The sequence below is a fragment of the Caloenas nicobarica genome, chromosome 5 (assembly GCF_036013445.1).
Source record: "Caloenas nicobarica isolate bCalNic1 chromosome 5, bCalNic1.hap1, whole genome shotgun sequence".
Classification (NCBI taxonomy): Eukaryota; Metazoa; Chordata; class Aves; order Columbiformes; family Columbidae; genus Caloenas; species Caloenas nicobarica.
The window spans coordinates 7,090,630-7,116,821 of NC_088249.1; the positions used below are offsets into that span (position 1 = coordinate 7,090,630).

General features: G+C 38.6%; 1 protein-coding gene across 4 annotated transcripts in view; it reads left to right on the forward strand.

The window, feature by feature from the left end:
- Positions 1 to 26,192, forward strand: part of SYNE2 (spectrin repeat containing nuclear envelope protein 2) — a 198,803-nt gene that overhangs the window by 75,879 nt on the left and 96,732 nt on the right. For all 4 annotated transcript variants that reach the window (XM_065635633.1, XM_065635635.1, XM_065635637.1 and 1 more), the window contains 16 exons: positions 437 to 568; positions 3,667 to 3,822; positions 4,190 to 4,455; positions 6,026 to 8,135; positions 9,303 to 9,625; positions 10,519 to 10,663; positions 11,388 to 11,603; positions 11,981 to 12,246; positions 13,028 to 13,184; positions 15,859 to 16,014; positions 18,775 to 18,915; positions 19,256 to 19,438; positions 19,748 to 19,885; positions 21,328 to 21,513; positions 23,270 to 23,392; positions 25,406 to 25,588. In XM_065635633.1, coding sequence (XP_065491705.1) covers positions 437 to 568; positions 3,667 to 3,822; positions 4,190 to 4,455; positions 6,026 to 8,135; positions 9,303 to 9,625; positions 10,519 to 10,663; positions 11,388 to 11,603; positions 11,981 to 12,246; positions 13,028 to 13,184; positions 15,859 to 16,014; positions 18,775 to 18,915; positions 19,256 to 19,438; positions 19,748 to 19,885; positions 21,328 to 21,513; positions 23,270 to 23,392; positions 25,406 to 25,588 — 4,881 coding nt within the window. The remainder of the gene's footprint in view (positions 1 to 436; positions 569 to 3,666; positions 3,823 to 4,189; positions 4,456 to 6,025; positions 8,136 to 9,302; positions 9,626 to 10,518; positions 10,664 to 11,387; positions 11,604 to 11,980; positions 12,247 to 13,027; positions 13,185 to 15,858; positions 16,015 to 18,774; positions 18,916 to 19,255; positions 19,439 to 19,747; positions 19,886 to 21,327; positions 21,514 to 23,269; positions 23,393 to 25,405; positions 25,589 to 26,192) is intronic.

Here is a 26,192-nt window from a genome sequence, read left to right on the forward strand (position 1 = left end):
CCAGAGGAATATCCTGCCTGGTAATCAATTGGCTGGGTGTCTAACCACAGACTCTCTGTCTACAGTATATGATTGGAGCCTCAGGAAAAAGCTAAGCTTTTAAAAACATGCATTCAAAACTGCATCTAGGGGGTACACAGTTCATGGTCCTTGCTTAGAATAATGAAACATGAACAGTGTAGGTCAGAGGAAGAACTCTTGTGATCTGCCATTTTTCTAAAAATTTATAACAGAATTACAGAACTGCTTCTTCTAAATGTTTTCGTTGGCCATAACCTTGCCCACAATAAATTATGAGATGTAATTGTGGTTTTCCTCATCTACCTATAATTATGGGCTTCATAACTTTGTCATCTCAAGCACTGTAATTACTACTCAGCAGGCTTGATTAGGGCTTTTTGATTACTTGTTTCTTTTATTTTTCTTACACTAAAAGGAGAAAGCTAGTGATGTGAAGAATCAGTCGTATAGAGAAGATGTGGAGCAGATTCAACAAAGCGTGTGCCAGAAGAGTCGGGTCCTGAAATCTGCAGCATCTGAGAAAGATGGTTTGGTTTCTGCACATGAGGTAACCCACATTCTGTCATTTCAAGCTGAAGTTGTCAGTCATTGAATTTTTGTTTCCACATGCACTTCAGCTGAAGTTCTGTTATAAAAGAAGAGGCAATTACTGTCGCATCAAAATCAAGACCATTGTGTATAGTTCTGCCTTATATCTGTGGTAGTTTTGAACTTTATCCAAAGTGTTAGCTACATCATATTTTTCAGTGGATCTGCTCAAAAGAGCAATATTGCGTTTCAGAGCCACCATAATTGGTATTTATATTATGATATTTAGAGTTTCTCCTTAAATTGTTATTCAATACAACTTCTCTCCATGTTATTACAGTTAGCTGTGATAGTCTCTGCCATCATAAGGAAGGCAGATCAGAAAACTGAAATCCAAAGGTGATCCACCATAAGAAAATAAATAAAATAGTAAAAGTAGAAGGAATTCAAGCTGAAAGAATAACAAGGCATGTTATTAAACGATGTCACTAAGTCTATACTTCTTTAAGAATTAGGGTGTTTTATCACAAGTGCCCAATGACTGCTGATCCTTGGTCACCACATTCTTAAATTGAAGGTAGGGCCAGATCTAATCTTCACAGTTAAATCTATAGGCAGGTCCACGGCTGGCCTGTCCATTGGCAGGTCTTACGGGGGACTTGCACATCTGCTCTAACTGGAAACCCCAACAAAACCTCTCAAAGGTCCTGATAGTCTGCAGAGGTCCTTGCTGACTGGAAGCCAGCCAATGTTATTCCAATTTACAAGGAAGGGGTGAGGGCAGACCCAGGAAACTACAGACCTGTTAGTCTAACCTCAGTTCCTGGAGAAATTATGGAGAAGATCATACTGGGTACTATTGAAAAGCATTTAAAGAACAATATCATCATCAAAGAGTCATTTAGGTTGGAAAAAAACCTTTAAGATCATCAAGTCCGACCATAAACCTAACACTGCAAAGTCCACCACTAAACCATGTCCCTAAGTGCCACATCTACCTCAGAGATGGCGACTCCACCACTTCCCTGGGCAGCCTGTTCCAATGCCTGACAACCTTTCCAGGGAAGAAATTTTTCCTAATATCCAATCTAAACCTCAAGGTGCAGCCTCACCGGTGCCAAGTACAGGGGGACTATCAGTTCTCTAGTCCTGCTGGCCACACCATTCCTGATACAAGCCAGGATGCTGTTGGCCTTCTTGGCCACCTGGGCACACTGCTGGCTCATGTTCAGCTGCTGTCAGCCAACACCCCCAGATCCCTCTCTGCCAGGCGCTTTCCAGCCACTCCTCCCCAAGCCTGTAGCGCTGCCTGGGGTTGTTGAGACCCAGGTGCAGGACCCGGCACTCGGCCTTGTTGAACGTCATACAACTGGCCTCAGCACAACAACCCAGCTGGTCCAGATCCCTCTGTAGAGCCTTCCTACCTCTGAGCAGATCAACACTCCCACCCAGTTTGGTATCTTCTGCAAACTTATTGAGGGTGCACTCCAACCCCTCATCTAGATCATTGATAAAGGTTTTAATCTTTAAGTCTTTGTATTCAAATAATTTGTAGCTTGTGAAAGGAAGGGGAGGTAGGTTCTGCTGATTTCCTGAGGAAGGTGTTGGATAAGAAAGAATTTAGACTGTGGGCTATACACTAGCCTCTTAGTGCCAGGGCACTTACTTTTCTGTGTGTTTTGATGTGTTTGTATTTCAATCTGGTAAAGTGGATTTCCTCCTCACTCTCTGATAGCTTAGCTGAGTTTTTCTGCTTATTTCAGTTCTATGGCACTCCAAAGTCTCTTAAGATTAAATCTTGTGTCTGAATTGATGCAACTGCTACAGATGTGTAAAGAGAGAAGTGGAAAAGTTCTCTGATTGACTATTTCATGAGTGTTCCACTTCAGTCTTGACTGAAAATAACCGAAAGAGTTCAAATAAATAGAAGTATTATTTTCTGATAATGTCTACAATGGGCTATGTTTCCCACATTTGAGAGCAGGTATATTTTGGATAGGTCATGACCACAGAGAGACAGATGACAGTTACACCGTGCAAGTAATATGGCTGAAGGGACAGCTGTCTGCTTCCTAGTAAATAGTATCTAAAGTACCAATACAGTAAGTTTATCAAACAATAATATTTTATTGTCGCTCATTTTATATGTTGGTACCATGGAGAAGCTCACACTGTAGTCATATCCGTATATTTGTATGCATTCGCTCCCGTGAAGTTTATACGTGGAACAGATCCCAGTTTACACCAGTTATAGACAGGTACTGTGGGAAGAGAAATGCAGAAAGACTTTTAAGGTATCACCTTGTGATCCAATAAGCCTATGACATTTCATTTATGCTGTTGTCTGCAGTAGCTGAAGGTGTTTCAGAGGATTTTGTTTTGCATCTGAACTGGGGCTGGCTAAGAGCATCCACTTGGGCAATGACCTCAGCTGATGGGCTATTAAATCTGGCCACATCCAAGTGACTTGTCTTTCTGTCCTTGTGGGAACAGATGGCCATGCCAGGGACTGCCTCTGGAGCCCCCCATTCCCTTTCTCCCCACCCCGCTTGAGACATGGCTCCCTTAATGCTCTCGTCTTACCCTGATCTTGGATAGCACCTGTGGTGGTAGCAGCTGTGCCTTTGTGTCACAGCCAAGATGCTTCAGGCATGAGCTGCTCTGTGAAGAACAGTTGAAGAGATGGTCCTGGTGAAGGACACAGCAGTATATCAAAGCAGGTGCTGAGCAGAAGGAATGTGGGTGTGAGAAGAGGTTAAAGGTCCATGACCGTTTAAGGAGGAGGGGGAAAAGACAGTAGAGACCTGTGAATTTTTCAGTAGCAGAGATGGGTGCAGGGAGGATGTTATTTGAAGGTGGGGATGTCAGAGTTTCAAACTTAAATCGATGGACAGAGATTTCATAGCTATCTGAGCAGTGCTGGCAAGCCACGGTGACTGCAGAGGTGGGGGTTAGTGATGGAGGTTCCAACATCTGGGTCCTGTTTGACCTACAGAGGTTGTGGGGGAAGCCACAGCAGGATTCAGGCATGGCTTAAATATGCAAAGCCAAGTGTTGCAGTCAGAAAACTTGTTGGTTTAGGACCTTCAGAAATAAGAATCCTGTTTTGCGTTGTAGTACACAGGTGCAGAAGTGGTTGTCCAGAAGGAACTATTTCCTGGAGTGCAAGTAAATACTGAATATTTTGAAGAGGAACAAAAGGTCAATGAGCTGAAAAATGAAGTGGCTGAGCTGGATATCGTGCTCATAAATGAACAACTAAAAGAGCTGGAGGTATGGAAAGTGCAAAGCCATTCCGCATTGTTAATGTAGTGACACACCTACAGAATTATGATTCACTTGAACAAAACAAAATTGTTGCATATATTGTTGCACGATTCGTCAGGTAATCTATGAACACTGTGCCTTTATGCAAATATGTCCATGTACATACCATATTTTGTACTGCTCTTCTAGAATGCAGTTGTAGATTCACCTGTGATTGTATGTGTCCTTCCATGATGTGCACAGGCTCGTGTGCTCATTTGTGTGTGACTGAGCAAGCATATGTTTGTAGATCTATCAGCATTTAACTGTATTTTGTGCTGAAAGTGTTTAAGATCCTCTTTTAATCCTATCTCTGCGGTGGGCTTGATTGTAGAAATTACAAACTGAACTGGAAACGTGGAAAGTGAAATCTTTGTGTCACAGTCAAGAAGTGTTTCCCGATGCAACAGGATCAAACAGAGCAGAGCTGCAAAGCCCCGAGCCCGCGGCGCCCTGCTGGGACAGGCTGCTTCGAGAGCTCGATGCTGTTAAGGCAGTGAAGCAACAACAGTACTGTTTAATTAATGAGTACCAGAAAAATCTTTCTGCTGCACAGTCCTCAATGAAAAATTTGTCGACAGAGAAAGATAACATAAAAATGTAAGTAAATGTTTATAAATATATATGTTTATAAATATATAAATATATAAATATATAAATATTATATAAATATATAAATATATAAATATATTAATATTATATAAATATATAAATATATAAATATATAAATATATAAATATATAAAGGGTGGGTGTCACGAGGATGGAGCCAGGCTCTTCTCGGTGACAACCAACAGTAAGACAAGGGGTAATGGGTTCAAGCTGGAACACAAGAGGTTCCACTTAAATGTGAGAAGAAACTTCTTCTCAGTGAGGGTGACGGAACACTGGAACAGGCTGCCCAGGGGGGTTGTGGACTCTCCTTCTCTGGAGACATTCAAAACCCGCCTGGACGCCTTCCTGTGTAACCTCACCTAGGTGTTCCTGCTCTGGCAGGGGGATTGGACTGGGTGAGCTTTCGAGGTCCCTTCCAATCCCTAACATTCTGTGATTCTGTGATTCTGTAAAGTTGTGAGTTTCTGTTAATAGGTTGCAGGACAAATGTGGTTCTAGGCTGAATTTCTTGCCATACTTCAATAATGCTCAGACAAGAATATGGTGTGTTATCCATCTCATTAACGTTCCATAGCAAGAGAAGTCTCATAGGTTTGTAATTTAACCAGCCTTAAACAGAAGCATTTCTGGTGATTTGCTGCTATCCTTGAGCAACATCTGCTCTTTTTAGGCAAACCAAAGAAATCGTTGCTGTGCTAAAAACCTATATAAAAAAGGTATTAAAATATTGTTTGCAAAAATATGGCAGATTTGAAATACTAATTTTTCTTCAAGGACTCATCAGTTCTATTTTTTTTTCTGAGGGAAATATCTTATTATTCTGAAAATTAACCTTTTTTGATAGGAAGAATTCTGTGGCAATAGATAAGTCTAGAGTACCAATTCAGAGGTAACCAATGCACACAAAACATGGAACTAGCTTATTGGTTACAGTAATCTATCACAATAATTTGAAAATCTTTGAAATAATTTATAAAAATGTTAATTTGCAACAAAGAGATTGAAAAAAATAATAAAAATCTAGCTGCTAAATATGTTTTAGGTGGGAATTTCAATATACTTCTGGAAATAAAAGATGAGTAGATAAACTTCTCCAAATTAATCGTGAATTAATGGGATTTTTTGAAGTTTTTCTTATAACTAAGTTTTATCTTCATTGTAAATCAGAAATAACCATGAAATGTTGTTGATTCTCTTAGAGATGACTTAGCACTATAGTGGATTTTTAAAATTTTATTTATTGTAACTTTAAAGGGAGGCTACATTCTTTTAGGAAATGACGCATTCTATATTAGTATATACTACAATTTCAGAGAGTTTAGATTAGAATATATGTTTCCTGTAGAGGTAGCTAAAAATAACTAATGCTGTACAGATAAGCAAGAAATTATAATACTGCAGCAGTGGTTTGGAAATTTGCGAGAGAACATTGAGAGATACATATGAATTAAGTGAGAGAATAATTTTTTTATACAGTGAAACTCTCTTTTAAAAATATGTCTAGTCCATATTTTATGATAATTTTTATTTTAAACACTACTTGTATTTTTTGACAGGGGTCCTATGAACAATACAGTTCTTCTGGAGAAAATTAAGGCATGCATAGAGTCCTTACAAAAAGAAAGAGATGTCTTAAACCAGTTGAAAACTCAGCAAGAAGGTTTATCTCAGCATTTAACATGCATGGACAAAGTGTTAACCGAAAGCCAGATGAGGCGACTGGAGCAATGGTGGCAACACATGGAACAAACCGTGCAAAAGAAACATGATCAAGTTGTGGCAGAAATCGATGAATTTAACCTGCTTATGAATAAAGCACAGGATATTCAGAGACTGATACAAGAACAGTATTTACAAGCGGAGTTACGTTCCTCAGCTGAAGGAAAAGCCAAATGCCCTGTACTTTGGACCACAGAGGTACAGGACATTAAGCATGGCCTTTCTCTATTAAAAAGAAGGACTGAACTGCAGATGAAAAGAATTTGGAGTGATCAAGAGAAGGCAGCTTTGGAGAACTCTATATATGATTTGCAGAGCAAATTGGAAGCATTATCCGTGCAACAAACTCCTCAAGAAGATGTTCAGATCACCGGTACTGCTCTCATGAAACATGAAATGATGAAGAGGCTGAAAGAAAATATTTCATGGGTCAAAGTTTCCCTGTCTTCTCTTGATCAGAAAGCAGCACTTTTCCCCAGTGATGTTAAATCACAGATCAGAAGTTGTCAGCTTATGAGAGCCGAAGTTCTAAACAGAGAGCCTGAAATTGTATCACTGGATCATGGGCTCCAGCACATTGCTCCGAACTTGAAGCCAGAGGAGATCTCTGATATGACCTTCGTTTTACAAGCGTTGCAGAATTCATACAAGGCTCTTGTTTTAAAATCAGCTCAAAGATTACAGCACCTAGAGCTCCAGCTGGAGGAGCGGCAAAGACTTACTGCAGAAATAGAGAAAGTTCACTGTCAGCTTCGAAATGCTGAGATGCTTGCCAGGCCTGACGTGAACCAAACCAGCACGTGGTCAGAATTAATCAATCAACATGGCCTTTTAAAAGAGATTTTAAAGGACGTACAGGAAATAGAAGGGCTTATCTCATCCCACTGTAAAGAGGGTCAGGTCACAGCTGGGGAACTGAGCCTGTCTGAACAACTATTTTTGATTGATCAATTAAGAAGTCTGAAGAATAGAGCAAGGAAGACACAGAGGCAAATTCAGGGTAAACTTCGTGAAGTAGAAAAAAAGATAGGTGTTTACAAAGAGTTTGCTGAAGGAATAACTTCACTGCAGCAAGATCTTAATGTTTTACACTTTGGTGAAATGAACCTGGAAGAAGATGAAATATTAGGTGCCAAGCAGGAAGTGAAGGATAAATGCAAAGCACTGAAAGAAAAAGTATTAGCTTTTCAGTCCAATTTGTCACAAATAATGAAGTACAAAGAAATCTTTGAATGTGTAGGTCTAGAATGGGACTCACGGGAGGTGGATGAATTGCAAACTAAATTTTTTAAAATTAAAAATAAGATTAAAGGGAAGATAATATGCCTTGATAATGTTGTTAGGGAATGTGATAGGATTCAGGCATTGCTAAATAAAATCCAAACTGCGACATCAACTGTAAGAAAAGAAGCTAACGTCATAAATGATAGCTCTAGCTCTTCTCCTGCTGAGAATCTTATAGCTGCACAGATTCTGTGTCAGACAGTTCAGCAAATCTTGTACTTAACCCAGGAGGTAGCAAATCAAATAAACAAAAATGAGGTCTTTGATACACCATTGAAAGAATCTAAGAGGCAAGAAATAAAGACCCTAGAGAAAGATGTTGAGGAATTGAATCAGTTTCTTCAAAACTTGGTCTCTGGTCTCCAGGGTGTAAGCAAGGAAGATATCCAGAATGAAGTAGAACATATATTCCACATCATAAAGCATATTCAATTACAGCTCCAGCAGCCACTTCTGTTAGACTTAAAAATAATGCATTACGAAAATATGCGATGGGAAGCAATTCAGAACATGATGCAAGCAAAGTTTTCTGCTATTAAATGTATAATGGAAAAAGAGAGGGAAAACCAAGAAGAAAAACCTCTTACTGCTGGTATAGAAACAAAATTAGAGACACTGCAAGATCATGAAATACAACTGAAGACAGACATTGCTGCCCGTGTTGTAAGTATGTTTAATAAAAGTAAGGTATAGCCATACGTCTTTTCCCCATAATTAGATTAGATGTCTATGACTGTAGTGTTTATATTTTCATGACTTATATCCTCCTTTTGTTCTAATAACTGAACTGGCCCATCATCATCTCTGCATTGGTGGATATGATGGGAATCATGATAAGAAACTAAGGAGACAATGAAGTTAGTTGTATTCAGTTGGATTATAATCAAGCAGGGGGGATTAGCACAAGGAAAGAAAGGTAAAGGGGAGGAAGGAGGAAGTTGTGTTGAAATATTGAGGCTTGGTGCAGTTGTGCTGGAATTATTCTAGGGACTGATTTTACGTAACTTTATCAATAGTAACAATGATGAAAAAAACAGAAGTTCCTTTGTTTCTGCTATAAAGAAAAAGCTTACCAGCTGGGAATGATCAAGGAGAGTAAAGCACAGGTCAGACCGATGTGGAGGGTGAGCAAAGGAAAGGCAACTGGGATCCAAGGCTGTAGCACAGTATATAAGGCATTGATAAAGCATTGCTGGAAGATTGACGTGATTCTTGATGCTTTTGTCAGGAAAGGTCCACTGAAACTGGAACAGATTCTGTTAGAGGGACGAGGAGAGTTGAGGGCAGTTCGTAGTAAAACTGAATTTGCTCAACCTGGTAAGCGGAGGGCAAGTGGGAAATCTGGCTGAGAAATATAATGAGGCTGGAGGTAGACTTAATGGATGGAAAAGGACAGTGTTAATACAAGGAGAAAGAGTGAATAAATTTGTTAGAAGCCAGAAGAGTGGTGACCTTCACAGCAGAGATGTTCTGGAACTCTGGTCTGGTCAAGAAGACCTGTGTCTTGACTGCCAGAGAGATCAGTGGGTACAAACAAGGAAATATGAGGTGGTAGCTAATAACAGGGGGAGGGACTCAGGGTCCCTGGTGGACTTATGGTCCTGCTACTGGATTTCCTGGTTTGCTGTACTTCACCTTCACTGCTTGGTTATTGTGTGGTAAGTTACAACACCAAAGTTTCTCTACCCTGTGGGAATCCAAGAGCTGGCAAAGTCACACATCATTCTGTGTATATATCCATACAAGAAGAGGGTTTAGAAGACCATCTGGTGATCTAGAGGAGCACAGCAGCCTTTCTTGATTGTTCCTTTGTCTTTTTAACACTTCCAGAGTGCTCTGGAGGAGGCATGTAAGACTGGTGAGCTTTATACTGAGGCTGTTCAGAGGGCTGCCAGGTTCCTTGAGGACTATGAAGCTCAAGTCAAGTCTTCCCCAGCAAAGCTGAGTAGCTCAGAGGAGGTTTGTCAAACCCCACAATGGAAACAAGAAGAGTTCAACTCTGCAAAAGCTAACATAGAAAACCTGGACTCCAGGCTGAAAAATCTAGTGAAACCAGAAGACAAAATATGTCTGGAAAATACTTTGACTGAACTAGTCAATAAGGCTTTGGCATTAAGGGAGAAGGCTCAAAGGAAAGAAGCTGATGAACAGAGGTAGGTTTAAGAGATCCTCCTAGATTGTGTTCCTATTACAAGAAATTGGACCGATGATAGAACCAGGTAATTCAGCAGAAAGAACGGTAAGAATTTCTGTTGTTCCCAGATGTGATCGTAATGGAAGGAAAATTACCAGACAATAACCATATTGCTGATAATTTACAATGCAATCGTGTTTTTAGTATATTCTAAAAAGTACGTATGGGGCTCAACTGAGTGTCATATGGTGCCAGAATCAGAAGAAAGCACATTTGCACAGTCTCCAGTGCTGATGCAGGCTATAATAGATTTCAGAGGGCCCCTAATGCATGTCTTCCATAGGCTATTCTGATGGTTTGAGAAAGTAAATATAGGTACGGAAGAGATCTGAAGGGCCTTCAGATACATATACAGAAAAAGTTTGGGAGATAAAGGATTTTTAAATTGCTTGCTCATACTCCAGTGCTCTGGTTCTGTCGAGCATAACCTTAAAATCTGCTTTTATAAACAAAGAAATGGATGACTTTAAAGGCTTTGGTAATAGAAATGATAAGATATAGAAATAAGAATTGTACAGACTACACATCATAGGGACAAAGAGAACGTGTGCCACAAACTAGGAACTAATTTTTGGGAATGTCTGAGGAGGATGGAGACTTGGATCCAGATATACAATTCTTCTGAGCAGTGCCATGGCTGATACATGGGTGTACATGCTTATATTTCTTTACCTCTGGGACATTTGTACCTGCATCTCTAAAGTATCTCAGATACAAGACCTGAAGTGTATAACAAATGCTAGTTGAAGATAACTAGCAAAATAGTAAGGACTACTAGTTCGGAAGATTTGTTTTTTATTCTAGTAGGACATTATGGTTGGTTTTACTTGGTCTATAATTTGTTTCATACAGGTATTTTGAAAAATACAAAAGCTACATGAAAACCAAAGACAAGGTGTGTGATAATCTTAACAAACTGGAAAAGATGCTTAGACAGTCTTTGTCTCAAATACCAATGTCATATAAAGAAGCTTTGGAGCACTTAGAAGAAAGCAAGGTAAGAGGGGCTCTGAAAAACTTGAAAAGCTCATGCAAAACTGGGATGTAGCAGCCATGCACACCATATGATATCATAGTAGAAAGAAGTGAAGTTCTTTATCCCGTATTTATGTATGTATAAAACCACATAATATATTTTACAGAATACCACAGATTATAATAGACCATGTAAAATGAGTACATCTTATTGCTGTAGAAACGAAATGTTATCTGTGCTCGAGATAGTGTTGCATTTCTGTTCAGTTGCCTCGTGTCTTTGCAGGACCAGGGCTGATCAAATTTCTAACATTGCTCTTGCTTTCCCTCAGAAGTAAAAATCAGAGGATTTCCAGTTTCCCCACCCAGGACTCTCTTGCTGCCTCCCCACCAGACCTCTGCTATAATCAACCTCTTTGCTGCCTTCTCCTTTAGTGCTCATCCTATTACAGGCTTCTCATTTTATATATCTGTAAAATCTGCTCATTTCTCTTCCCTTCCAAATAACCAGAAAGAAGAACAACCTAATTGCCCGGGCACATTGTTCTTCTGTTTGGTTTGTTTGTTTTATTTACCCCATCTTTCTCCGCACTCTTAGCCAACAAAATTCTCTCATTACAACCATATTTAAGCAGCTCAGTGGAGTGATTGCCATTTTATTAGAGGATCCTAATCATGTCACTGAATGCTTCATTAACACTCCTGACTGTATTTTTTATTGTTTACTTGGTTTTTTTTCCTATAAGATTTTAGTCTCCAACATTGAGTCGGCTGAAGATGATCTTGTCAAGCTGAGGCAGGTCTCTGGAGAGCTGATGAGATTGTGCAAGGGAAGTGACAGGGCACTGGGCAGGACTGTAACAGTGCTGTGGGAAAATTGGCTGGGTTTGCTGGAGGCAGCGAAAGGGCTGGAAATTAACTGTGAAGAACTGAAGCAGGAATGGAAATTCATCAATGAAGAGGTGAGTCGCTCAACAAACAGCTTTGGGGAATGAACTAGGGATGGGGCCCACAGTAAAATGACATGTAAAGGGCTGAGATCAGTGCAGAACATTGTTTCACACCCACTGATCAGCTAGTTATCCCCAGACTTTCTTGAACCTGGAGTCAAAATCATGGGGATATTTCTAGTACAAATTCTCTGACAACAGAACAACTGTGTGTGTTTATGTGCTTCGTTAGAGCAAACTCAAATGTCTTGGCACACCTCAGAGGTTCAAGCTCTCTGGCTATGTAATTCCCAGTACTTAGTCATGCATATAAGTAAATGAACAATGTAACTTCAGGTGATGGAATAAAAAAGCATTTTTTCTCACGCTTTGACATGCTGTTTACTTAGCTGGAACGAGAAACAATAATTCTCGATAAGCTCCAGGAAGAACAGCCAGAAGGTCTTAAAGAGAAAGAGAAGGCCACCCGAGAGGAACTGGTAGAATTACTAGATTTTGTGAACTCATTTGAGGAAAACATCAACCAGCAACAGCTCCTGTTACTCTTACTTCTTCACCGAATAAGAAACATCCTGAATACATCTGAAAATATTGAGGCAGAAGCTGCCCTTCCCGCCTTATGTGAGATAAAGGCAATGCAGGATCGCTGTAAAAAGTAAGTGGTGTAAAATTTCTTTTGGAGACATGACATGGGACTACTTATAAGCACAGCATTTTATTTATTTCTTAGAGAGCTTTAAGGCACTTAAAAAGATAGTGAATGCCCTACTGGGACAGACCAATGCTCCATCTCACCCACCTGCTGTTTCCAGCATTAGCATTGGGAGATAGTGGTTATGGAGAAGACCTGAGCCTTGGCCATGTTGGGTGTGGGCTGCAATTTGTGTTCTAATGTAGAAGGTATCAGAAGGGATGAAGGTCGACTTCACTCTTGTGAACTTGAATGAGATATGTGGGTCTTCCACTCTTAAGAAAATCAGACCTTGGGCTTTTTGCAACAATGCAAATTTTGCCTTTCTGAATGAGGGCTACTATTTAAAATTTGTCTCACAAATTTTTTTACAAATCTGTGATTGTACTCGCCCTTCTCTATGCCTGCTTTTTGACATGGAAATCTTTGTGAATGTCGTCTTCTCTGCCAGCGTCTTACGACTCTGAGAACCTGAGCTCTGTTTGCTGTTTAAATATGCATGCTATCTTATTTCAACTAGCAAAGATACTTTATTTCGCAGTATCCAAAGACTCGTTTTTGAGTAAACTGAGACAAGAAAGGGCAGAAACTCAGAGATTTAGTTACAGAAAATAATACCAAAATACAGACAAATGCAGTTCTGCATATATATTTTTTAAATATCTATGTTAAGCCTGCTCTTTGACTACTCTTACATAGTGTAGAGTCTAACAGTTAATGTATTCTTGCTGGAAATCTTTCGTAGGTTGTATGAAAAGACTCAAGACCATAAGGATTCTGTACAAGCTGAGATTGGAGAGAGGAACAAGATCACTGAAGAAATAAATGCTGTGACAAATGCATTACAGAATGCTGCGTCTGTGTTGGTACAAGACGCTGGTGGCAAGGCAGGACAACTTGAGGTTGGTAACGGCTTTGTTATTGTGTGGGGATATTTGGAATATGTTTTCTTTTATGTTGAACTTTCTCCAAATAAAATTAGTGGCAAAGTATATACACATGCACATTGACTTAAAGATAATTATTCTGGCTCAGCACAATACGACTGGCCCTGCCATGTCAGTGGTTTGCATTCCTCTCCCTTTATGTGGTCCAGTTATCAGGCATGGAAGTCTTTCCAGATGGGAGACAGATTCCCAGCCTGTTACATGCCTTTTGGGAAGGACTGTTTAATGTACATCCTGCGCTCCTTCTCCCTCTGCATACCCAGCCAGAGCAGCTTCAGATGCTCTAGATTTGATGTCCCACATCAGGAGGTTAACCTGGTAAATGCATTTTAGAAATCAAATTGTGATCAAGACCACAGCAACCAGCACGCTGCAGCAACCTGGTCCATACATTTCTATCATTTCAGTATGTTTTTGTTACACTTCCTTGAATTCTTGACTTTATGAAATGCTGTTATTCCTAATACTGTGAGTTTATATATTTATTATTTTAATTATATTTGTTTCAGTTTATTCTTATTGTGTTTGTATTACTATCATAAATTTTAAATCTTTATCAAAAATTTATTTCTAATTATATTTAATTGAGTTATCTTTTAACTATAGAACTTCATAGTTTATTTATTCTAGCCTACTAAGTTCTATTACAAATTTGGGTTCTTTTTGCTAAGTTTTGTATAAAAACTAGTTGAGAGTACCACGCATATATTTTCCTTAGAAGGTGGATGCTTGAAGCTGGTAAAGGGCTAGAAAAAGTACAGAAGCCAAAGACCATTGTGGCAGATATGAACATTTTCTTATCAGTTAGCATGAGAGAGAAATGAGAACTACATCTTTAGGAAGTTCTGAAAAACCTTGAGCCAACCTTACCATGGTGAAACCTTGTGGATTTGTCTGAAAGGACTGTTTTTCTATTTTAAATTATTTAGAATTAGCATTTAGACTTGGGTCTGCTCTTTTACTGAGTTCTTTGTATCCAGGAGGAAATGTTACCACTGCAAGTGCTTGATGCCTGCTCTTTTTCCTCACATCAAAACTGTGCTACTCCAAGCACCTAAACTCACCCAAAAGTCATTTCTTTGTAGCAGAATGTCACAGCGGTCCTGTTCCTTTTGAAAAGATTGAGCTGCAAGGACTGAAAAATTCCTTTGTTTTACCCAATACAAACACTAGTTAGCCAAAATCACAGGGCAATTTAATCCCTACTTCCGAAGACAACCTACTTTTTATAAAACCTATAGCATTATTTGGGGCATTCGTTGAATGGAAATGCCTATTTCACTTCCAGATGACAAATCCAGGTTAGTCAGGTGGCAAAGTTTTAACTCGCCAAGATAGATGAATATGCAAAAAGAAGTGATATCATCTAGTCCCCTAGGAAAAAAATTGGGACAGTTTTGACAGACATCTGCTTTCCAGCTAAATAAGGTGCGAAATGTAAACATACATTTGTATATAGAAACCAGTTTGCAGAGACATGCTTTTTTTGGAGGCTAATGTAACTGATTCTTTCCAATTCAAGTCAGGGAATCTCTAAACTCCTGTAAATCCTGGCAAAACCTTAACTGGGCCATTTGACAACAACAACCTTCTCTATGGTGGAAGGAGGCACACAGCTGTTTGTGGTTTTGAGTTTTTTAATATCGGACCCAGTTGTCGTGGGATGACAGGAAATAAATCAATCTCAGAGTTTTACATATTTTTACATATTTCTTTTGTGCACTGTATTTGTGTGAGGGAAAAGATTCCCAAGTGAAGACTAGGAGTTAATGGATTACCATTACCCCGACTGAAAAAGCAAAGTATGTTAATTTTAGTGTCTTTCATTGCCTGATAGGAGCTTTAGATCTTTTTCCCCAATATCTTGGGTTAACATTTGAGTTTCTCAAACAGCTGAGCATTGGGAAAAGGAACCATAAAGCAACCAAACAGAACTTTCCAACTTGAAATTCTAGAAAACCTTCAAAACAAATGAGTTTCTTCATTCTTTCTGCAAGAGGACTTGGATCAGATTTTATTTCTAGGCCACAGGCTGTAGACAGTTGTTCAAGTTTCTTTTATCTCATAGACCCGACATTCTTTGTGCAGAACTGGAAACCACTGTTTTGAAAGGAGCCTGCTGTGCTGCTCTGCATAATTGCCTGAAAGCAGACACTTCAGCTTGAAACCTGTTGCTTTCTGTGGCCTTTGTGTTGTTTATAATAATGAAGGAATGAACGTTGGCTATTAAACATCTTTCAAAGAGAAAGTGCACTTTTGGCAAAAGGGAGAGTACAAAGGTTAAAATTTAACATAGGAGCACTTCAAATGGTTTGCTATACCTGTCAATAAACATCAGTGCGTCAGTTGCCTGACATGGGGTAGTATCAAGTTTAATTAATTCTGAAAAAAAGATTGAAAAGCGTAATTTGATTAAATGAGTGTTTCTCAAAGTTAATCTGCTTGCAGACGTAGTCAAATTAGGTTTGATATCACAAAAACAACTTTTCCAAATCACAATTGTGGTAGGAAATATAGAACACAACATGTATGTATATTATATATATATACACATATGTATGTATACACATATGCAGATGCACTCAGTAAAAACTAGGTAAAACTGCTGAAGTTGTTCTTAATTTTGTAGGAGGTTCAGACTGTGATCGATAGAGAAAGTCAAACTCTAAAGGATATCATGGAGAAACTGCAGATCAAGTATTCTGAAATGTATACAATAGTTCCTGCAGAGATCGAAACGCAGCTGGAGGACTGCAAGAAAGTATTGCAAGACCTGGAAGAGAAGGTAACTGTTGATATAATTTTCATATTTACCTTTTTGTAATGTATAGATAAGTACAGCGATATTTAATGACTTGTAACTATGAATTTCAACTTGAAACATTGATTATTTTCATTTGTGTTTTCCTTTTGGTGAAAATGTATGCATGAGGAAAGATTCCTCCTGTTAACTGTCTCCTTTTAGAATAACTTTGCAGTAAGCGATGTGAAAATAATATTTTTCTGTTCTGTTAAAAGATGATGTGGCAGAACCACTAGCAATAAAGCCTTGGATATGATATGGATCCTGTCTTCTATCCAGCCTGATTCTTAAACTGACTAGTAGTCAAAGTTGATTGGGAAGTTTTTATAGCTTAACCGAGGAGAAATTTTTGAAACTGTGTTAAAAGAGGAATTTGAAACTGGATTTTTTTAATCTAATTTGCACACATGGTAGTGTATTGCAGCATGGTTCTTTTACCACCCCTTGAGACATCGTTGCATTCTATTAGAAATAGTCAGGGAATTTAAATAACTAAATAACACTGCCTCGGCTTTTTGCAATTTTTTTTTTAAACCTACAATGGCTATAAACAGTTAAGTGAAAGCAAAGTTAAAGGAAAATGGAGTAATACTGTAAGTTTGAGGTCAGATTTTATCTTGGTGCAATTATTATTGTTTATTCATTCATGTTAATTTTTTAAAAAAAGAAAAAGCTTTCCGTTCTCTTATTTCAGAAATAATAAGGTTTAATGCTAATTTTAAAGGCTAAATCTCAGTTAATTTGATAAAACTAGAAAGCTTAATAAAACAATTTTGAAATCCAGTTACTCGTTAGTGTCTATCAGATCATTCATTTTATGTTGCATTAAATATTTAGAGACATATTCATTACATCTTATTAGTTTTAATTTGGTTAACTTTGTGGTTTCTGTTTCAAAGTTGAACCAGTCTTTTCAGACGAGAGAGAGAAGAAGGGAAGTAAAAAGTATTTATGCTTTGGGGTTTTTTTTTTGCTGTTTACTGTTTCATTCACTGAGATAAAAGATTATCCCAGTGCACACATTACATGTTAGGGTGGAAGAACTGGTCCTGGAAACTAGGTAACGTTTGCTTTTCACACTTAGATAATGGAAAACAATATAAATTATCTTAGAATGTTTAAAACTGTTTTTAGGAAACAAAATAAATCTTAGCGGAACTGGAGATCAGTTTAGTTACATAGTAGGAGATACCAGAATGTGTGAAATTGAATTAACTTGTCATATTTAATGGCATTCTGCTTTCTTTTAAATGTACTAACCTAAAAATGAAAATGAATGGTACTTTTGAGGCAATGCATGTTATGTTAAAAAGATAATAAATTTATCCCAGTAAGAAGTCTTGAAATTAAAATCCCACCCTACTGAAGACCAGGGCATTGACAGATGGAGCGTTTTTTCTGAGGACAGATATGAAGTCAGTGCTTGGTCTGCTTTCTCATTTCCAACCGTGTCACATCGTTCATACATTATTCTCTTCTGTTTTGGAAACTAGCACTACAAACATAAATAATTTTTCATGTTCGGTGTATTCCAGGATAGTAGTGATGGTCAAGTGTTTAGTGGACAGACTGGGCTTCATAGTTTTTTTTGTATAAGCATGAGAATTTGAGAGGAGCACTGTAATTCTTTTTGCTATGTATTTATTTTGATTAATGCGCTTTTATCAGTACAGAACCTTACTATGGGTATTATTATATTGGACTGACACTACATGCTGCAACCTCTAAATAATAAATAATGTTAATAAAATTAAGAAATAAACATGGATGAATAATTTATTAACTAAATAATGATCTTAATTCCTCCTCCCGTGAAAAGGATAAAGTATTTCAGTATAAGGAGCTTCAAACCAGAATAACTACTAAACTAGAAATCTTTTGCATCAATGCAGCATGAAGCTGTGCAATGTGCATATGCCCCGTAAACCCTATGGCTGCAGCACACAAGGAATTTACCATGATTTAACAGTTTCCTGGTGCTTGGCTGACCATAAAGTGAACAGAGTTTAGTAAGACAAGAGGTCACTTTGAGCTAAGAGCAAGGACTTTCTCACTACCTGCACTTCATCTAGTCCATCATAACCTGGTACCCTTACAGTGTCGCGCAGTTCTGTGCTCAGGCGATTACTCAACTTCAGCTTAATGGAAAATTTTTCTCTTTACATAGAAAATCAGGACCTCCAGTGTACTAATTTTTTCTATTTATTTATTTCTGTGGAGTTCTGCAGAGTCACATTAAGTTCCACATACATTCTTTTAGTAATAAAACTCTAAATATACATTTAGAAATTCACTATATATTGATGCACTTCCATATTCCCTTATTTCTTACATGGAAGTTATAGCTGCCAGCTGACACATAAAGGTGTCATTCCAGGTTTCTTACAGCACGAATCCGAATGTGACCCTTTCCATGGTGTAACACAATCAGCTTCTGTCACAGACTAGAACGGGGCATCTGAAGTGAAGCACCCAGGGAGCTGCTGTGTCGCATGGTTTGTTTTTTCAGGGGTTGCCTTTCTTGACAAGTTGTTTTTAAGTGCGAGGACATTATTGAACAACGTGCAAACATTGAACTGACTCACATTAACGCTTTTCCCTGCAAATGTAATTCCATTCCTGTGTTTTTAAGTGATTCATCAAGAGAAACATAAAAATAACTTTAATATTTCTGGTGAAGTGATGCACAGAAACAAGCAGACCTTTGTAATCTCCCCTATTGTTCTCTCTTTACTCTGACAGGTTAGTTTTGAAATCTTGCAGAGATCTCCTCAGTACGTGCTGAAAAGAAAAGCAGAAACTATTAACAACGGCCTTCAAGCTATTGAAAAAATGTTACAACAGAAGAGTGAAAACATTGCAAAAGCCAAAGAAGTTCAGAAGGTAATCTTCCCAAAAATTTTTGTGGGTGTTAAAAGATTTTTGGTTGTTCCTACAGAGTCTGTTTTAGCAGGAGCATAAATTGGCCCTCCATTCATTCTGTGTCTGTAAAAGTAGAAGTACAAGCAAGCATTTAGCTTGTGAATATTTCCCAATTCTTTCTCACAGGAAAATATGTGCTTTTTTCGACTGTGAATCATACCGGTAGCTGCAGAGTGCTCCGTTCTCACCATATCAGTTCCAAAATCTTTGCAATTGCACAGACCCCACGGGAAGAACAAATAACTCTGCTGTTATCTTTGAGCCTGACCTTATATTTCATTTCCCCTCTCTCCACACGCAGCAAATCTGGGATATGCTGGATCTTTGGCATTACAAACTTAATGAACTAGATGCAGAAGTGCATGATATAGTGGAGCAGGATTCCTGCCACGCACAGGAGCTGATGGATATCTTAGTGACCCCCCTTCAGCAGTACCAACAGGTCTCGCAACTCGCTGAGCGCAGAACTGCCATTTTAAACAAGGTACATGAAAATGTAATTTTTTTTTTGTTACATCTTATAAAACAAAACAAAACCAACCAACCAAACAAAAAAGCCCCACCAAAATAAAGGCTTTACATAAGACATCATCAAAGGCTGTGAAATGAGTAAAGAGTCCAAAGCCTGCTGTACGAGTGTTGGCTTCTTGTAGCTTTGTTTCACCATACTAATTTAACTGACCTTGATGAAAGTGCATCTAGTTTTCTTTTAATCTTGTCCATAGATGCATTTATCCTATACAGTGAATAGAAATGCATTTGTGCCTTTTGGTAAAATCCTGTCATTCCCTAGGCTGCCAACAAGATGGAAGAATACGATGAACTCTTGAAGAATGTGAAAGTTTGGATAGAAAACACCAACTGCTTGCTGAGAGCAGATACTCAACATGATTCTGCAAAAAGCTTACGCAAACATACTGGTGACCTTCAAGTAAGTGCTAATGCAGATATATGGTCTTGTTAGAACCATTTGGTCTGTACAGACAGAATTTTGCGTTCTTAAGTCTTACTAATGAAAAGAATTTACTGTTTTCAGTAAATCCTTAAAGTGAAAAATAGTTGTAGTTGACATGAAATATATAAAAAATATACTTTTTGAGGCTGGACATATCTATCTTGTCAAAGTGCTGAACTGTAGTACATCCATCTTCCAAAAATCTGTGATTGTCTTCTATTACCCTACTGTGTGGCTATAATCAGTTTTTACTGCCTGAATATATTCAGTACTATCTGTATTGTGTGTTTTACCCAAAAAGAGTAAAGTGGTATTTTGATGTCTGTGTGACAGTTGGAAACTTTGAAGTGAATTGTGGTTTGGAAAGCGGTTCTCACTTTGTCTGGTAATTATGGTTGGTAATTTCAAGAATCAAATGTTTTTAATATTACAGAGAAGGTCAGGGCCAGGCAAGTGCCAAGACGATTTCTGGCAATTTCATATTTGAAATTTGAGTTTTCTATACAGCCGCTTCTTGGCTTAAGTCAAGAGAGAAAGATGGTGCTCTGAACATATATTTTTGTATTAAAACTAATAAGAGTTCTTTACAAGTAGTAGCTGACTGTTGTAGACTGATATGTTACAGAGCATGTAGCCACAATGGGGAGATTGTGGTTTCTAAAATCTTTGAATGTTTTTGTGACAAAAGCTTATTGTCTCCTGTGTTGGTGATTTGAAGTGTTTTATGTGTTCTGGGCTGGGAAACTAGTGAATTTGGCAATGCACCTAAGGCTTGCGTTAGCGCTGAGATGTGCATTCAGTTCTTTCCTTTGTATGCCACAGAGGCAAGTGGATCACATGCATTTCTTGCAACTCTTACTGTTCTTCTTTAAGACATTTGCTGTAATTAATCCTAAAGCTCATCCCATTAGCTGCAGGAGATGGGAAGAATCTTCCCATCATGCACAGCTGGCCAGATATTTTCTGGAGCATTTTTTTACATCTGTGGTCTGCAGACTGGTGTGCAGAAAACCCTTTTCGGGTGACTGATGTGTCCTGTTCATGTACTTGGGGTCAGCCTGACCAGGACACGGAAGCTGGAGAGGAATCTCCTCCAGGATCTCATACTTTTCTTTTTTTGGGGGTGGGACCTCTCTGAGTTTGCAGTCTTCCCCTTCATGCCTTTTGTCATGCTCATGTGGACCTATTTTATCTAACTGATTCCTTAAAATAAAGGCATCAGCCTCTCAGTTTTCTGCCTGCAGGATGCAGCTGTTCGGTTCCCTTATGAGTGAAGTGTTTTAGTCTGAACTAAGCTTTTTGGAATATATGCAACGGTCAGTGACATACTGGATATTAAAACTGATTCCTTCTGGTCCTCCATGAAACTTTCATGTTCACCATCGATGGATCAAACTAAGCTCATATTTTGTCTCCAGATGGCTTTGGAAGACTCAGAGCAAAAGCAAAATCTTCTACACAGTTTTTACTTGGAGCTGGAGGAGCTAACACCGGTCTTCGAAACAGATAGTGTAATGCAACAGCTAAATGAAATAGATGATCAAGTGGTGACTTTACAGCATGAGATAGCAGAGATCCTTCCACAGATCCAGAATGTGGCTGATGTAAGTTTGGGTCATATATAAGTGCTTTTTATCAGAGCTTCATCATATGTTATGCAATAGAACTTATGTTGCCTGCGTAGAAGAAGAGGTGTGCTGGTTTTAGTAGGTGTGCCAAGTGACTAAATTAATTGTTTGGAAACAAACCATCGGAAGGTATTTGGTATCTAATTGAGCTGTAAAGTTCAGGAGTATTGATGACACTCCTTGTTTATGAGGAGAAATGCAGAGCTTGTTGGCGGACAAATGAACAGGGCTTATCCTGCTGGAAGGCAGGGCTGCTGTTCAGAGGCACCTGGACAAGCTGGAGAAATGGGCTGACAGAAACATCTTGAAGTTCAATAGAGGCAAATGTGAAGTCCTGCACCCAGGAGGGAACATAACCAAACACCGATATAGGCTGGGGGCCAACCAGCTAGAAAGCAGCTTTGCCAAAAGGGCCGGTGGTTCTGGGGCACAGCAAGTTGACCAGCAGCGTGGCCTGGCAACAAGAAGGCCAACAGCATCCTGGCCTACCTGAGCAAGAGCAGAGCCAGGAGGTCCATGGGAGTGACCTTTCTTGTTGCGTCCTGTGAGATCATATGTGGGTGCTGTGCTCAGTATTACGCTGTTTCCCTGAAAATAAGACAGGATCTTACGTTAATTTTTGCTCCAAAACTTAATTTTTTACATGTATGGCTGCCTGGACACTATTTAAATTGGCTTTTTTAATGAACTGTAACTAACGCTTATTTTTGGAGTAGGGCTTATATTTCAAGCATCCTGAAAAATCATGCTAGGCCTTATTTTTGGGGTAGGTCTTATTTTTGGGGAAACAGGATAGGTTTCCCAGTGTAAGAAAGACACAGACAAACCTGGAGCGAGTCCAGGAAGGCCTCCAAGGTGGTTGGGGAGCTGTAGCACAGAATATAGGAGGAAAGGCTGGGAAACCCGAGTCAGTTCAGCCTGGAGAAGAAACAGTTTGGGGCTGGGAGGGTGGGTATTGCTGCTGTCTGCTGCTACATAATGGAACACTGTAGAAAAGGTAGAGCCAGATTCTTCTTGAAGTGTGCAGAGGAAAGATTAGCAATAACAGACCCAAATTATAATGAAGGAAATTCCATCTACACATTAGGAAGGATTTTTTCTTTTTTTTTTTTTTTTTTACAGTGAGATTGGTCAAACATTAAATCGGGGCTCAAAGTCGGGGTAAAATCCCCATCCCAGGAGATACCTAAATCTCAACAGGATCAGGCCCCAAACAACCAGCTATGATGGGCACCAGACACCTCCAAAGGTCCTTTCCAACCTAGTTTGTTCTGTGACTCTCTCCATGAGAGTTCACAAGCAGCTGTGTTGTGTATGGATCCATTTTCCATTTGACATAGGACTTTGCATATAGGAAGCTGCAACAGTGTAATTAGACCTGTTTCCTATGCTGGTAGCTATCATCACTGGAAAAGTGTCTTGTCACTACTGGCAATTTATAATGTGATTTTTTAAGGATTAGTTCCATATTCAGGGTTTAAAACAGACCAGGTGTCCTTAGATACTTAATTCCTCCGGAAGTTATGATGATGCATCATTTATAATAACTAGTCTTTTGCTTGGTAGCATCCATTAACATATCCTGCATATGCTACACTTGTTTTTCATTATTATTATTATTATTATTATTATTATTATTATTATTTCTTCTTAAATTTAAGCGAAAGGCAGAATTTCAAGCTGGCTTTGGTATTTGTACTATCTACAAATATTCTTTCTTCGCAAACTCTAGGAACTGGATGCCATTGAATCTCATGTGAAAGTGTTTGAGAAGGACATGGCTGAAATGAAGACAATCCTGTCCTCAGAAGATCTGTTAGAATTTTCTCCTAAAGACCAACTTAAACATGGACAGGTTTGTGAAAACTCCTATATAGGCTTTCTCCCCTATATACTTATGCATAAATGAGCATAAATATGCTTTCAAAAGCATAAGGCTATTTTGTGACTGCAGCCCACAATGAAAAAGTTTTTAGTGTATGACTTTGAAATGTTAGTGTCACATGAATTCTAACTCTTAGGTCAAAGATTGAAAGTGTTATTTCAGTCATGATTTTGGCTACATGTTTCTACAGTAGCAAGCAGTGCAATCCAAGAGGAACACATTGGTAGGGCAAAACAGTTGGTGTAGAGGACCTGCTGTCTGTGTTGTATGTGTCTTGGGGGCTTACCTTGGACTGATCCTGTAGAACAGACATCTGTTAGTGGCTGGGTGTCTTCAGAGGCTCTTCTAGAGAGTATCTTCTGCTTTAGTTTCATTTGAAAGGAATCCAGTTTGCATGGTCCAAGACAACTGCTCAATTTAAACCCTAAGGTGAGACTGTTGGGAGATCCCTTCAAAAAGCACAATCATGGTTTGAACGAAACCATTTGAAATTAAAGGGCTATTGAGAACATGCCCATAGAGAGCTCCAGTATGGAACTTAAGCACACGTTGTCAGACATACCTGCCATATTTGAGTATCTCCATTTTTGGAAAGTTTATGGCTTGACTTTCAGAGACACTTGCTGCAGATCATTGTACTTAACATCAAACAGTAAGTAATCTGAAAGTCTGAAAATCAGACCCTGTTTTTCCAAAAATGGAGGCAAAATTTAGCAGATGTTTCTGGAAACATAGGCTGGAGTGACTTACCATAAAACCATTTCATCATGCAGGAACTTCACTGCAAAGATACCTTGGCCAGATGGTTGTCCTTTCTCTGCTTGAGTAAATCATTATGGTATCTTTTCTTTCATACCATATACAGTCCACATTGTTAGCTGACTGAAATGCAGAAAGCATGGTTTCAGTTTCAGGAGAGGGATAAATATATAATTGTACCTCTCATAGCTCTGTTATCCAGAGAACGATTTTGTAATGGCCACATTCCATGAAAAAACTAAGTAATATTTATTCTGTTAGAAATAGAATAGATATAGAAATAGAAATAGAAAATAATGTTCACCTACTTCCTAATTTTAAATTGAAGCCTGGATAGTATGCTAAGAACAAAAAAATCCTGAATGAATAAGAGAATAAGCATCTCTATTCCAATTGGTGCCTTTTAAAATTAGATCTTCTTGAGAGGGAATTCAGCAAGAATATTAGTAATGAAAAGGCCCAGAGGTGGTTTGTATTTATTTTTTTTTTCTTCTGAAATTCTCAGCTGAATGTGGCCTCAGTGGGATTTCATATTTCTTTAGGAGAACTGAAGTTATGAGTCTGTCTTTTCTTAGTTGATCACTGAGTCTTCCTTAAAACATGTATTGTGGTATGAAACTGCACATTTCTGTTCGTCCAAAACTGATAAAGGCGATTGTAAACTGCATCTGCTTGGGCCATTGTGATATGGTCTTTGAGAGAAAAGCCATCTTCAGAGATTTCTCCCGGCTTCCATACCGGTTCATCATTTCAGTTGTGTTCATAAGACCGTTTGTAGGACCATCATAAAACGGCGAGCTTTAACATAGGACGTTTCATGGCCGGTTTGCATCACAAATAAGGAAAACTAAAGTAGGCTAGAGTCACATCAAAGGGTTTGCACCAGTTTTCTAACTGTCTTCACTGCCAAAAATGTGCTACTTTGAGATGACACGCTTAGTAAATAGTAAACAATCTGAATGTGACCCTTTTTTGTCACTGTACAAACTTTATGTATGTATATGCAGAAACAGCAGAATTGTAAATCTAAGGTTTGTCTTCCTCTTGGTTTAGACAACCTCACCACGGATTTTCACTTATTTGTTCCAAGATTAAAATATTCTTCCTTCTTAAATGAGAATCTCACCAAAAAAAACTTTTGCACATCATGACAGTAGTATACATTTTCGGGGTTGGTTTTTCAAACTCAGTATCACATCCATCATCTGTCCTGTATCCTAATAGGTTATACTTGACCACATTGGTCCCATGCAGAAGACCGTTGTTCATATACAGTCCTACGAAGAGTTACTTCAGCTACCAGGGGTGAAAACGCAACCTTTCTCCGTCTTCCAGAGAGCAAGACAACTCTTGAGAGAATTGAAGAAATTAGAAAAAATTACTAAGGAACAAAATGACCTACTGGAGGTATTTGATTTTTTTTTTTCTCTTCGTTATCACCTAAACCATCTTTATTTTATAATAATTTTGATCACTAGACAATATTGTTTTTACAGGTATATAGTGTACGTACTTTGTCTTCTCTGTAAAGGTTTGGGGGATTCTTTTGGTTCTGTTTTTTTCCTGTGTAATTTGATACTACAATGAGGCACACTGGGTAGTCTTGAAATCCATTTCAGTTTTCCAGTTCAGTCACAACTGACATCATGTGATTTAGCATATTGTAGAAGAAATTAAGGCCTAAGTGTCTTATGACCCAGGTTTGCACAACTGGTGATTGAAGTCCAGTGTTATATGCAGATGCATCGGCAACATTCAAGTCCTTAAACTTATCTTGAACATGGACGTTCTTTGTTGAAAGCCATGAGATAGAAATTGCTGGGAAGTCTGTTCCTGAAGATGATATTCTCAGATCAGTGAGCCAGGAAGGTGACTATTTTCCACCACTGTCACTTGGTTAATTAATTGTTTTGAGGCAGGCCAACTCCTGCCCTCAGAAGGTGCCATGCAAGGATGTTCCTGCATAAGTGAACATGTGACAGGGGACTTGGAGATGCTGTTGGCTGGACCA